Source organism: Phyllostomus hastatus, unplaced genomic scaffold (assembly GCF_019186645.2).
Source record: "Phyllostomus hastatus isolate PE091 unplaced genomic scaffold, TTU_PhHast_1.1 phas_scaffold_200, whole genome shotgun sequence".
In the NCBI taxonomy this organism is placed as follows: Eukaryota; Metazoa; Chordata; class Mammalia; order Chiroptera; family Phyllostomidae; genus Phyllostomus; species Phyllostomus hastatus.
In genome coordinates this window covers 3,163,538-3,179,018 of record NW_025334016.1, presented here as the reverse complement: position 1 = coordinate 3,179,018, position 15,481 = coordinate 3,163,538, and the positions used below count along the sequence as shown (strand labels likewise).

General features: G+C 38.3%; 1 protein-coding gene across 1 annotated transcript in view; it reads right to left on the bottom strand.

The window, feature by feature from the left end:
- Positions 1-15,481, bottom strand: part of OTC (ornithine transcarbamylase) — a 67,698-nt gene that overhangs the window by 6,346 nt on the left and 45,871 nt on the right. The window contains exons 7-9 of the mRNA XM_045860524.1: positions 10,057-10,110; positions 9,834-9,983; positions 6,512-6,649 (exon numbers count right to left, since the gene is read on the bottom strand). Of these exons, the coding sequence (XP_045716480.1) occupies positions 6,512-6,649; positions 9,834-9,983; positions 10,057-10,110 (342 nt within the window). The remainder of the gene's footprint in view (positions 1-6,511; positions 6,650-9,833; positions 9,984-10,056; positions 10,111-15,481) is intronic.

The window sequence follows — 15,481 nt, the reverse complement described above, 5'->3', positions numbered from 1 at the left end:
TACATGTATCAAATTTATTTTCAAAAGTAAAATCTTAGGAAGTAAACTTGAAGTGGAGTTTCCAGATTTAGCTAAACAAATAAATGTAGACAGACAATTAAATTGGCATTTTGGAAAACCAACAATTTTTTTAACTATAAGCATATTCCAAATCTTGCATGGGACATTAGCTATACTAAACAATTATTTATTTATCTGAAATTTCATTTTAACTGGGTCTCCTTTGTTTTTTTCTGACTCCTAATATGGAGACTAGTTAGGGATTATAAAATACTGTGAATTATATTTGAAATGGTGTTGTGTGTCTGAGCATGAGGCTGATAGCAAGTGTCAGCTGTTTGCAGGGTCCCTTTAAGTTACTTTAGCTCCACAGTAAAATTTGTAGGCAGAAGAAGAAACCCTCCTGATTTTGTGAGTCATACAGCCTTACTAATTATTGAAAAATACAAAAGCAAGCTTTTGGTGAAGGAGAGGGTATATTTTATAAAAAAGACCTCTGCATTATGGAGAGAATGGTGTGATTACTAGAGTGTTCTGAAAAACACTGCTGGAAATCACCCAGCATGGAGGCCTTAAAAAGCTATTGAGTGCTGAAAGAGTACACTTTTACTTTTTAAAAGTTATATGCTTTTAGAACAAGCACTTCACCCTATTTAGTTATATAACTTAGTATATACCAATCATTATGGGCATCTCAGAACTTGAAGGTAGGTTTTATCTTTCCTTCTTCCAACCTGATTTTAGATGAACTGTTTGAAAATCATTCTTTAGACTGTAGTGCTGTTCAATAGAACTTTCTGCAAAGATGGAAATGTTCTATGTCTGTGCTGGCAACTACAAATAGTGTACCTACCAGCCAAGTGTGGCTATTGAGCCCTTAAAATGTGGTTAGGAGCTTCTGGCCAAGATGGAGGCATAGGTAGATATGCTTCACTTCCTCGCACAACCAAAAGAAGGATAACAAGCAATTTAAAAACAAACAAACAAAACAACCAGAACTACCAGAAAATCAAACTGTATCGAAGCCCAACAACCAAAGAGTTGAAGAAACATTTATCCAGACTGATAGGAAGGGCAGAGATGGGGAGCCAGGGCGGTAAAGATGTGCAAGTCAGTGACTAGCAGACTAGGACAGATGAGTCTGTGGCTGGCAGATGGGGTGGTCCCACATTTGAGTACTGATAAGCCAGAGAGAACAACTGGGGAATAAGACAGACTGTGCAACCCATGGTTTCCACATGAGAAACTAAAGCCTCAAAAACTCTGGCTGTAAAAACCTATGCAGGTTGTAGCAGTAGGAGAAACTCCCAGTTGCACAGGAGAGTATGTTGGAGGGGCCCACAGGATCCTAGAATATACACAAGCTCACCCACCTGGGAATCAGCACCTGAAAGGGCACAATCCTCTTGTGGGAAGTGAGGGAAATGACTGAAAGTGGGGTGAGGGCCAAGTAAGCAGCATTGTTCCCTTTCTGACCCCTTCCCTACACAGTACCACAATACAGTAAACTAGATTGCCCTGCCCTGGAGAATACCTAAGGCTCCACCCCTTACAATGTAACAGGTGTGCAGAGACAGAGAAATGTGGCCCAAATGAAAGAACAGATCAAAACTCCAGAAAAAGAAACTAAGCAATGAGGAGATAGCCAATATATTAGATGCAGACTTCACAACACTGGTTATCAGGATGCTCACAGAAATGATTGAGTATGGTCAAAAAATAGAGGAAGAAGTGAAGGCTATTAAAAGTGAACTAAAGGAAAATACACAGGGAACCAACAGTGAAGGGAAGGAAACTGAGACTCAAATAAAAGATTTGGAACAGAAGGAAGAAATAAACATTCAGAGCCAGAACAGAATAGCATAGGAAATGGAAAAGTCAAAGAATTTATTTGTACAACCCATGGTCATGAACTAAGGGTGGAGGAATGTTGGAGGGAGGGGACTTGCAGGATGGAGGGGGATAAAGGGAAGAAAAAATGGATAACTGTAATATAATAGTGTAATCAATAAAACATACTTAAAATGTGGTTAGTATGCCTGAGGAATTGAATCTTAAATTTTATTATAGTTTAACTAGTAGAAGTTTAAATCTAAATAGCCACATGCACCTAGTAGCTACTGTATCAGATAAGAAAATTCTAGAATGTTCATGGCAGCACAATTTACAATAGCCAAGTGCTGGAAGCAACCTAAAGTGCCCATCAGCAAATGAGTGGATCAAAAAACTATGGTACATTTACACAATGGAATTCTACATAGCAGAAAGAAAGAAGGAGCTCCTACCCTTTGCAATAGCATGGATGGAGCTGGAAAGCATTATGCTAAGCGAAACAAGCCAGGCAGTGAGGGACAAATACCATATGATCTCACCTTTAACTGGAGCATAATCGACAAAAGAAAAAAACAAACAAAATATAACCAGAGTCATTGAAAATAAGAACAATCTAACAATAGCCTAGCCAGAGGGGGAGGAGGGGGACAGAGGGGAGAAGGGTTTTCAGGAACTACTATAAAGGACACATGGACAAAACAAGGGGGAGGATGGAAGCAAGGGAGGGAGGTGGGTTTGGGGGAAATACAGACAACTGTAATTGAACAGCAATAAAATAATTTTTTAAAAAAGACAATTCTAGAGGAAAATAAGTATTGTGCCTTTAAAATATCCCAGAAAAATATAACAAAGAAGTGCTGAGACTAAATCCCATTCTAAATAAGCTAAGAATATTTTCTTTGTCTATAAAATAAGAATTTAGACTCTACAGTCTCTAAAGTCTCATCCCACTTGAAAATACTATGCTTTTATGAACTGTGGAGGCTGCAGGGGCCCAATATTCATTTTTAAATCTCCAATGCCTGGCAGAGAATCTGGCACACAGTGGATGTTCAGCATATGATTGCTGAAGTGAGCTTAACTCAGTGGACTGTCCAAATTATCTAGCTTAGAAACATAGAGTGCATCGTGTGTGTCATCACTTCTTTCCAGAATCTATGTTAGGCATCACTAGTCAGCCATGCCACTCTTTCTTTACAAAACCTCAAGCAAGCTTAGAACCCTCCAAATATAGTACTCCAAATAGTCTACTGATGGTATTGAGGACCTAAGTTTAAAAATAATTTCCCATCTATACAGAATGATCCTCCCATTTTATATATGAGGAAACTGGAACCTAGAGAGGTAATAGTTATCTAAGATGACACAGCTGACTAGTATTAAAGAAAATTATAGAATTCAAGTCTTCTCACTCCTGCTTAAGTATTCTTTGTATTTTAGACTCTTTACCTTTATTTTAACATAGCTATGCTTCTTGTTTAAAATATAATTTCCCCTAATAACAGTGGGTACCTCAGGAATTTGGGGGAATGGAGAAATAGTTTTAGAACATACAAGGATGGAAAATGGGTAGGCAGAAGATTTCATTGTGTGTATGTATGTGTGTATGTATGTATGTATACACATATATTTATATACTTATATTCTTATAAACATTTCAACCATGTGAATATATTACGTATTTAATTTTTAAGGTAAATTCCAAGATGTTGTTAAATAAGCTCTTTAAAACTTGAGAAAGTGCAGAGCTCCTCCATAAATGATATCTTAGAAAGCTTTCTTTTAGTTTCTCCTCTGACCCCCCTAATTTCTAAAAGAAACTATTTTAGCAGATTTAGGTTGATTTATTTTTGTAACTCCAACCATACTCTGATAAAGACTAGAGCTTGAGGAAAGTATTTTTTGCTATGTTGCTTCCTGAGGTATATGGTTGGACAGCTCACATTTTTTTTTTCAAGCCTTTTCTGAGTAGGCATATTGCCTGAGCAGTTATCAAAGCATCATTTTTCTTTCTTCATTTTAAAAAAATATTGTCTGTGGATGCTTGCTGTGGTCTGCTTGTCTGGTTTATGGTGATTCTACCTTTTATATTCTGTTGTTTGCTCACACAGTTTCTTTTTCATCATCTGTTGGGAACCGCCCTGACTGGTATTAGAAGCTGAGACCCCCGCCTAGGCTAAAGCTAAGGGAACGCCCTTGGAACCGTGAGCCAGCAAGGAGACAAAGGCTTATCTCCCTGGCAGTAATGCTGTTTCTGCTGCTGAACCCCAAAAAAAGCTTGGTCGGTTAGCCAAAGACGGGTAAGATTCCCCACGGGGGAACAACCCAAGCCAGGCACGATCACTTTTGGGGAGGCCCCCCAAAAGAAGGACTTGGGGGGGCTGCAGCAAAAGGGGGTGATGGACCCTCACTCCTCGGCTCTGACAAAGTCTGAGTTCTCAGCGTCCGGAAGAAAATCTCCTTATCTCTCGGTGGCTTTAGTTCCCGCGCTCCACCTAAGCCTGAAACAATGACGGGGAAGTACAGCTCGGTACTGGGAAGTGCGGATTTCCCGGGGTGATCAGGCCTAAGAAAGAACATGTAAATTACTGTGAAACCTTCTTTGTCCAAGAATGCTCTTAGTTGAATGAGGAGGGTCTTAGGAGGAAGCTAGTTTGTTCCTCAGCCTTACAGCTCTTTGACCCCCAACTCAATAGACCGGCAGAGTTCTTTGTTTTATATATTCCTTACTTCCCCTAATGAGTATTGTACGTTACCTGAGTTATTATGTAGCATGAGCCCAATAAAAGCAGGTATGGACTGTAAATCGGCGCGCTCCTCACTAGAAGGGGTGGCCATTTCGTCCCTACTTCTCCACAGAAACTAGTTTGTCTCTGTGCATGTTTTTTCTCGCGTGTTTATCGTCGAGCCATCCACAGTGTGCCGTGGTCACTGCTAGCCGGTGACCCACGCGCAACAATCATCTAGATCTTTGCTCCTCAAATGTGGTCCACAGGAGAGCAGTATCTGCATTACCTGGGTCTTGTTAGAAATGTTAAACCTTGGCCCTCACCTCAGACTCACTGAATCCAAACTTGCACTTTAACAAGAACTTTAGGTGATTCAAATGGACATTAATGTTTCAGAAGCACTGATCTATATGACATGGCATCTGCCAGCTAGTCACAGTTAGCACCCTGAAGTGGCAAGCTAGAAGGTACAGTAAAAATATCATCCTTCTTATTAAATATGACAAATTTAGGCCTGATATACAACTTTCCATTGCAAAGGGAGTTGCTATTGGCTTCCAAACAGCCATAGTGGACCTTGAATTTCTGCTGGTCACTGTATTTGACCAACAATGAAGATGCTGATGGTGATAATGATAATAAGAGTATTTACAGTTTATTAGGTGCCATACTGTTTTATATGTATTATTTTAATATTCACAGTAATTTTATAAATCCTCACTTACAGAATAGATAATTAGCAGATAGTACTTGCCACCTTGTTTTTCACTACTCTGGAGACTGAAAGCTATAAACTATATTTCCCAAACTACCTAGCAGTTAGGATGCAGACATGCCACTTAGCTGTATCTATTCAAGACTTGGAGCCATAAGTGAACTAAATGCAGTGGAAGCCTTTCTCTGGGAGAACGGATCTTATAGTGCATGGTAGAGGTATCTAGTTCAGCTGGGGCAGCTATAATGCAGTATCTAGCATTTAGTTTCAAAGGCCTTACTTACCAGCTTATGGATTGTTGTGTCATTGGTGTTTTGGCTATAAAGTACCACTGTTTTGTTGGGCAATTCTCCTGCCTGTGTTGTTTCTGAATGTGTGGTATCCAAGAATGATTTGCTACACCCTCTTTCCTCAGATATTCTGGGAGCTGCTTAATGTTTTTCAATAATTTTCTTTCCATTTATCTACCTAGAATAGACTCTATTGTTTGCCAATAAAACCTGGCTAATATAGTAATTAAGATTAGTTAAATTACTAAAAGCCAAAAACAAAACAAAAAAAAACGATGCTACTAAATTACTGCACTTAAGTATTCAGTTTTCCAGAAAAGAAGGTGACATTTGGGATATTGTAAAGCAAAGACTTGAGATTAGTATTTCCCAGAATAGCAGTGATGAAGATGAAATTAGCAGCATTATGTTAAAGGGACCAATAATTTTTGTTAGTTTTGCTGCAACTCTAGAAATGTTCCATACCTAAAAGCAAATGTGTCTTTGTGGCCAAAGTCAAGTAGAGAAACAATTATCTAAGCAAGTTATGAAAGCAAGAAAGAGAAGAAGAAGGAAATAAGATTACTTTAAATGCTTATTTTGTGGCAGGCACTGAATAAGGGCCTCTATAAACATTAACAAGGGGACTGTAAAATAAGAATTATATGACTTGTAACTGTTGGCAGGCAATGGTGGCTGGTGCTCAGACCGATAAAGAGGATTAAGAATTTCAATTAAAATAGATAATTTTGGAGTGGGGTTAATTTTACTCAATTAAAATACACTGTAAGTGATAATAAGCAATAATAATCAGTTATGAGCTTTCTGGAAAGAAAACAGATGCCATATAAGCAAGTAAAGTAGGTGGATAATCTCAGTTGCTAATGGTTTGACAAAAGGCATGAATGACCTACTTAGGGCCACAGAGAGAACTCCTTATTCGCCATTCCCTATTTCTTGCTTACCATGATTGTCCACTTTCTGTTTTCAGCCTCTGGGAATACTAGAGATCGTGGAGAATAAAACACTTCATCATCCACTTCTTCTGGTTTTCTGGGCAAGCAGTGTAAAAATGTCCAGTCAGAGGCAGCAACTTTAGCAGTCTAAGGAAGAGATGGGAATAAGACTGTGTTTTCAGTATTATATGTGGCTATCACATTTGTCTTCTTTAATATTTAACAATACATATGGCCTGGTGTCAGAGATCATTGCAAAATGACAGATGAAGCTGCATGCAAAGAGATAAAGAAGGGTGTAAGCTCAAGGCACCCAGGAGAAATGTATATGGTACTTTCAACTCTTGGAAATTTATTGTTATTTTTGTATTTGGGAGATCATCACTCTCAATTAAACCACTGACTCAGGTTTCTGGTACTCTGTTTAGGGGGATAGTGGACATTTCAGTAAAGAACTCTACCAGTATAGTATGTGGCTGATAGCAAAAGTCACTGATTATACACCAGTATATTTTAGAAGTTTCTTTTATGTGATTGTGTTGTATTTTGAGTTTATCTCCAAATTATGCATTTTAGCACTTGAAGCATGCTTTATCACCAGCTAAAACAATTTTGTAAAAGAGCACTGAGATAGGAGTGTATTAAACAGGGTTAAGGGCACTGTACTAGATGTTTCATTCTTAATGCAAATGTTCTAATAGTTTTAATATTTTCCAGCAGTTCATTCCTGAAAGTTACATTTTCCATCCATTTCCACTGTTCACTTACAGATTCAAAACTACATTTCATCATAATTTCCTACCTCAAAATTACTGCCTTTGTATTTAAAATTTGTTTTACCTCCCACTCTAGGTCTAGGTTCAGAACCTTCTAAGTTTCTAAATACTGGAAAAGTGACAAGGGAAAATAATAACACTTGAACCTGTCATACATCAGTGAGATTAATGCTCTTTATGTCTACAGTTCCAGCATGGAAAAACTTCTAAGTTTGTCAAAGGAAGTATGGGGTAAACCACAGAGAATTTAAAAATTCTCCATGGATACAGAGAACATACTGACAGCTGTCAGAGGAGAAGTGGTGGGGGAACTGGGTGAAAAAGGTGAAGGAATTAAGAAAAAAATCCTAATAGACAACAGTATGTTGATTACTGAAAGGAATGGAGGGATGGAGGGAGGTAAAAGAGAGTAAAGGGGTGACAAATGGTGATGGAACGAGTCTTGACTTGAGGTGGGGAACATACAATATAATATACAGATGATATATTATAGAATTGTATATCTGAAACCTATATAATTTTGTCAACCAGTGTCACCTCAATAAATTCAACTTTAAAAAACAAAAAATATCTCCATGAAAATATTTGCCACATATATGACAAGGGATTAGCTATAATTTATAAATAACTCCTATAACCAAGAATAAAAAACAAAAAATAGAAAATGGGCAGAGGATATGATAGTGGCTTATAGAAAAAGACATGGAAGTGGCCAATATACACAAAAAGATGTTTAACTTCATTAGCAATCAGTGAAATGCAAATTTAAAAAAATACAAGACACAAATTTTTAAAATTAAAAATGTAAATAACTAAGGATGGAGACAGTTTGGAGGGAGTATTAAGTTGTCGGTCTTTTTCAGATGGTCAGTTTAGCAGCATTTCCCGTGTTTTACAATGTATATGCCATTTCACCCAGAAATTCTTTATCTAGGGATTTATTCTCCAGTAATATTTTCACAGAGAAATAAATGGTGATCACATGGAGGGTTATCAATAGGGGAGGGGGAGGAGGGAGAGGGGGAAAAGGTACAGAGAATAAGTAGCATAAATGGTAGGTAGAAAATAGACAGGGGGAGTGTAAGAATAGTATAGGAAATGTAGAAGCCAAAGAACTTATATGTATGACCCATGGACATAAACTAAAGGGAGGGAATGTGGGTGGGAGGGGGTGTGCATGGCAGAGGGGAGTGAAAGGGGGGAAATGGGACAACTGTAATAGCATAATCAAATATATTTTAAAAAAGAAATTTATATAAGGATGTTCATTTCAGTATTGTTTGTAAAGGACACATGGACAAAGCTGAAGTGGGTAGGATCAAGGGTGGGAAGTGGGGATAGCTGGGGTGGGGGAAGTGGTGGGGGTAAAATGGAGACAACTGTACTTGAACAACAATAAAAAATGTGAAAAAAATAAAATGCAAAAAATAAGTAAATAGCCTAATTTTTTAATAGGAAGCATTTTAAGTGGATTATAGTCCATTCATACTTTGGAACTCTATGTAACCATTTAAAAGAATGAAAACTATCCAAATGAATGGATAAGTGAAAAATATAAGTTGGAGTAATATACCATGCATGATAAATCAATAGTTGTGTGTATAGGCATATATAAATACACAGAAAAGTTCTGCAAAGAGACACATCAGATTGATAAACACTGGCTACCTCTGGGAATAATCACTGTTAAGGGGAGGGGGAAAGACATTTTCACTTTTTACTTTTCAAACTTTATTCTATTGTCATATACACAAAGGGAGCTTATATTTATATATTTTATCAATAAAATATCTACTGTAACTACTTAATCCTTTTCTTCACTAAAACAGATTAGTTACTCTGCTGACAAAATCCCAATGTCCACCTGACTTTTAGGGTTTTCCTCTAGGACAGTGGTTTTCAAAGGGTGACCCTTGAGCAGATGCATTGCATCACCTGGGAACTTGGTAGAAATGCAAATCTTGGGCCTCACCCCTGACCTAGTGATTCAGTGTCTCTGTAGGAGTGGGGTCCTTCCAGCTGTATATTAACACCTCCTCCAGACAATTCTAATGCATGCTCAACATTAAGCATTGCTTCAGATATTCATGAAAGGCATCACAATAGATAGGAGTCCCCTGGGAACGCTCTGGAGGAAGTTAGCAAAAACTCAAATGGACTTGTGTCCTTAGAAAACAGTCAAGGACTGGCCTGAAGAACATAGTTATGGGACATTACTTAGAGAAGAAATCATAAGAAACTGCATGTGACAGAAGTAACCTTATGTCTCTAAACATATAAAGTGTAAAGCATTTTGAAGCCTTCATTGATGTGAGCGAGAAAAGTTAGCTTCTTTCTTCTGCCTGGGTTTCAACTTCCTTCAACCAGGACAGAAATGTCTTTCTAAAGGATATAGCTAATCTTCAGGGGTAGAGAATTCTTTAGGGGATATAGTCAGTGGGTCCTTCATAGGGAACGAACAGACAGTCTACTCTTCCTAAAGTGAATGAGTGATTAGATGGTTCTGGCCTTTATGAATAGACTTGATCAACCTTCAGAAACACATCACTTTGTACCTTCATTGTAATCTGGTAACCTTGGAAAGCCTGGAGACGCTTTTTCTTCTCCTCTTCTTGTCCCATGCTTATCCAAGTGTCTGTAATTAATACATTGCCTCCACGAGCTGCTTCTAATGGATCATTCATCAGTGACAGCTTGGTATTGTTCTAGAATACACAAGCATGCCAATTAAACGTGGGACAGATAAAGGCAATAATAACATTATATATAGGAACATACCTCCTTGGCATACTGCTCTGCCAACTTGATTACACTGGGATCTGGCTCATAACCCTGCAGGGGGAAGAATGTAACTGTTATGTAGGTAACTTTATTCTATATGATTTCTTACATAAGGATTATATTCTTTTCAACAATATTCCCATCTTCTTCCCTTTTTATGCTTTAAGTTGTAGTGCAAACTGAAAGGTTCAGGCCAGTTTCCCAACCTGCCAGACTGCTCATGACCCAGTCAGGCCAGGTTTCCAACTCCCTGGGCTACTCATGACTCAATTGTTTCGACTCACTTGGTAGCCCACGACTTAGTCAAAACTCTCTCCCACTGAGAACAATATACATCTGATGCCAGCTGTAATGGCTGCTGGTCAGAATGACCTTCCTATACCTGGGAACAGCCTGGTCCCTTACCTTACCCATCCCTACTCACATCCTGAAACCCTGAGGCAACTGCCCAGAAGAACAAGAGACTAATCCTTCCCTCATTCCCATACAAAACATGCACTTTTTCTTTTAAAAAACCCATTCCTGCCTCCCCCCAGGGCTGCAATCAGTCCAGACTCAATTTACCTGTAAACTCAGCATAAAATAAAGGCACTTGGATCAGATTATCCTGCTCCTCCTGCCTCTATCTCTCTCCCATTTCTAACACAACCATGTTCAGCAGTATATATTTATATTTTGATCAAACCTTAATAGTGCCTTGGCATTTAAAAAGATAACCAATTGCCCCATTTTATTTTATTGTTTTGGCCTCTTTAGTCATAAAGTCAAACAGACTAGGGTGCTTTTTAGCACTTGGTTGTACTGCTTCTTATTCCTCTAATAGCTTAAGAGGATCATATACATAATTGTACAACCTTATGCATTTTTGTCTCAGAGTCTTTCCACAAGCTGTTTTTTTTAAATGCTCTTTTGTCTGAAATGCTTTTCCACACCCACTCCGTGTGGATAACACTTTCCAGTCTCAGTTTAAATATTTCCTACTCAGAACCCCCCCCGCCCCCGTGACCACCCCAGCTAAATACTAACAGCCTACATGCACACATTCTTTTGCACTCACCAACAAGAGTCCTGAGTGCTGGGCACTTGCTCAAAAATGGCACTTACACAGCAAGCACACTGTTTTTGCTAAAATATATTTGTTTGGGATGGTTTGGTGAAAGAAGAATTAGGACTTCAGTGAGGCAAGCAAGGTGCCTAGGACACAGAATCTAAGGAGGTGCTCACTGTCAGAATCCTGCAAATACAAATTTTGTACTATATGGTACCTGACTTGCACATCCTAGCCTCAACTCCAGGTGAGAGGACATTATAAGAACAACTAAAACCCTCATGCTATTCCAGACCCTACAGGTGGCCCCTCTCCTTCCATCTTCTCCTTCCAATCTGTTCTATACATTATAACAAGAATTGTTTTCTCTGAAGACTTCAATGTTTACTATTTGTTTTTTAAGTCAAAGCTGATTAAGAGTATCAAGGCTCCCCACTGACATCCCCTGCTTCTGTCTGTTTTAATTTTTCCCAACATCTTGCTGTAGGAAAGCCTATCATATTGACATTCCTGCAAATGTCTAGCCCTTTTCTGCCACCACAGCCTTTTACCCTTGAGCACTACCCACTTTGTCACCTCCTTGGTGTCTTCAAAGGAACATGTCAGCTCCTCCTTTGTCAAAACTCCAGCCCAGCTTCAACCTCTACACCCTCCATATGGAAGTCTTGTCTGTCCAAACACCATAATTATTCTCACTTTTTCCTTCATGCTTCTCATTTTCCTAAATTCTTAGTTTTGATTACAAGTTGGTTTGTATAAATTCTCAGTAGGGCATTGTAGTGGACACTGTGATGTGCCACACAGATTCACATTTATGAATAAAGGACTTATTCCCCAGCTGCTGGGCATGTTGCTGAAAGATGTCTTTCAGCTCCTACCTTTCTTTGGGCACTGCCTCAGCTGCAGGGAGCTGATGCACCCAAGGTCACATACTTTTGCAGGATGAGCCAGATTCCATGAGTGGTTGACAGAAGGGTATGAAAACCACACTCCCTCCTCCCACCTAAGAATAGCTCTGAATAGACATCTCAGATCTAGAACTCTCCATTAAGTCAACAGAAGCACTTGTTGGGGCTGCATCACAGCTTGGTTTCTCCCTCTGCTCACTCCTGCTTCCTTTACCTCCCTTGCATAGGTGTTGATCCCAAGGGCACACCCTGATAAACATCATGTGGGATAAATTCTGTCTCAGAGTCTGCTTCCCAGGAATCTCAACCTATGAAATGTATGTTCAACTTTATTCATTCAAAATTGTTTGTATTTGCACATGATTGTCTACCATAATTCCTTCTCTCATTACAAAATTCTTGAGGAAAGAAACTATTCAGCCCTGGATGAGTGGCTTGGTTGGTTGGTGCATCATCTCGTATACCAAAAGGTTTTGGGTTCAATTCCTGGTTGTGGGTTTGATCTCCACTCATGTACAGGAGGCAACTAATTGATGTTTCTCTTTCACATAGATGTTTTTCTCTCTTCTTTCCTCTGTCTCTAAAATCAATCAACAGATCCTAGGATAAGGGTTTTTTTAAAAAAGCTATTCAGATATTTATGATCATGGCTACAGAAATTTTAGCAGCTTTACTACCCTTTAAGCAGCCATACATTTTGGAATTTTATTTATCAGGATTTTGGGAAGGTAATTTATAAAGGTTTGGTAATTTGGTAACAATGTTATGAGCATTCATACTGGTATACATAAATGAAAAGATTTGGCTATTACCTCATGTGCTTCCTGCCCTGAAAATCTAGCCTTTCCTTTGAAGAGCAGGTTTTTGTGCTCCCTAAGTATAATCATCCTTAGAGAAGGAATCAATAAGCACCTAGAGAACCAATGGAGAGGTTTGGAAATTAGAAAAATATCCAACCTTGCATGCACTGGGCCATGACTGAGAATACAAAGTGGAATTCTTTATTCACAGCTAGCTTTCAATACTAAATCACTCACTGGTTTTTACATAAATGTTAAAACCAGAGGAGGAAGATGATTAACAAACCCAGTTCAGTCTAAATATCCACTTAGAATGATGTTAAAATCATTACCATCAATAGTTTATGGAGCAATTTTACAATCAAGGACAAAATTATGTTTTCTTGAACATGTAAGTTATTCTTGGTTGAAGAATGGGGAAATAGATTAATTATGGCCTTGGAAACTTTTTGTGCTTCTTAAATTTACAATAAATCTCCTACCTCTATCTTTAAAGGAAATAGGTCTACTTATAAATTAGTAGAATGACTTCTACACTATCAGACTTTCCAGAAAACATTTTAAAACTCTTACTGACACTAAGAATTAACCAGGTTTTGGTACACTTTATCATTTAAATGAGTTTATGCATAAGAACAATGCTGAAATTACTCTTTAACATCAGGATTTTTTCCTTTGATGCTAATAAAACATCTTTGACATGCAGTAAAATGTTTAAATCATATTTCTCCAACAAAATAAATCCTTTTCAAAAACATCTTATAGCAAGGAACAATTATTGTTAATGTATGTTTTATCTGTAAAACTAACTGCAGTAATAGTTCACATTAATACAGCATTTCCTCAAACTGGATTTGTAGTGAGAGTACTAATTCTTCCCATAAAGTGAAGAAGCACCACCTTATGCTTAAATCTGACCTTTATTTCAGTTCAAGCTGAGCAAAAGAGAATTATCTGTTATAAGAATTATCTTTCTGAGTCCCAAAAGTTTACTATAATAGGGTGACTGCTTTTCTCTTCTATAGCAAGTATATTAGGCAGAATAGTGTCCTCCAAAAACTTCATTCCCACCCAGAATCTCAGAATGTTACCTTATTTAGAAGTAGGGTGCTTGCAAATGTCATTAGTTAAGATGAGGTCATACTGGATCAGGATGGGCCTAAATTTAATATGTCTTCATAAAAGAGGAACATTTGTAAAGAGAAAGACAGACGGGAAGGGAAGGAGATGGAGACAGAGGTTGAAGTGATGCAACCACAAACCAAGGAATACCTGGGGCCACCAGAAGTGGAAAGAGACAAGGAAGAATCCTTCCCTAGAGGCTTCAAAAAGAGTATGACCCTGCCAGCACCTTGATTTTAGACTTCTGGTTTCTAGAATAAAAAAATGAAATAATAAATTTCTGTTGTTTTAAGCCACCAAAATTGTGATAATTTGTTAGCCCCTGTGAATTAAGGCAGCAGAGTACATTGAGTCAAACTGATCCAGCAACAACACTAGGGAAAACCATTTTGTTTTATTTTGTTTTGCTGGCAGGATGTAGCAGACAATGCTGATGCTCTACCCAGATGCCATCAGAAGGTCCTTTGCTCCCTCTCCACATTTCAGTGTGCTTTTCACATGGAGAACTACTCTTCTTCAGAAAATGACCCTCTGGCTACCGGCTGCCTTTCTTGCCAGAAGTGACAGGAGATTCGTCACCCCATGTCCCCTTGCTGCACTTGACCAAGGACTGGTTCTAAGGATGAAAGAATGAAAGTCCACTTTCCTTTCCCCAGGCTGGAATAACTCTGGGGTATAACTTATACTCCAGAGCACCTGTGAAATCAAGCTGAAGATCCCTTTTGTGAGACTGTGCCTGACATAGCACTAGAGTAACCAGATAATCCTGGTTTGCGTAGGACTATCTCAGTTTTAGTGCTGACAGTCCCATGTCCCCAGAAATCTCTACACTTGAGCAAACCAGAATGGTTGGTCACTGTAAATGGAATTCTTGCTTAGATTCTTCCCTTCTGTGTTTTGCCATCCCTATTACCTTACAGGCTTTCCTTAAGAGTACTTCCTTAATAAATCACTTGTATATAAATCTTCATGGGGGTCTCGTTATGGAGAACCTGGCCCAAGACATTGGTAGAGGATGGGGGTGAATACTGGGTGCTTGAATACCTCAAGGACTGGAATATTTCCTATTGGAAAAATGCAGCTATTAATCCACATTTTGAAATTCAAGTTACTAGTGATTGACAAATAAACATCTCAAACTCAAGAAGCAAAAGCTGGGAGGAATTTTCATTCCTCAAATATTTACCTCTGAATATCTTAGCTTATCAGAGTAAACCACAGCAGTGACTATTGAGATAATAGCAAACACATGCTTGATTAGAAACATACTGGTGCACAATAATTGTGACTAGTCATCAATAATGAGATATTCAATTCTATCTTTTACTTTCTTTTTGAATGGGTTCTATTTAGGGGAAGTTTCCTTTCAAAAGACTCCTGATAGAATATTAGTATTCAGTAAAAACATAATGGGGAAAACAATTCAGTAGAGATGAGATATTTCAAAAGATTTTGTGGGAATCCTTCAGGACTGCTTTGTGTATGAGTCTATTGTAGGGTTAATTTTTATCCTCTAAAAGGCCTATTTATTTTGAATGAAGCTG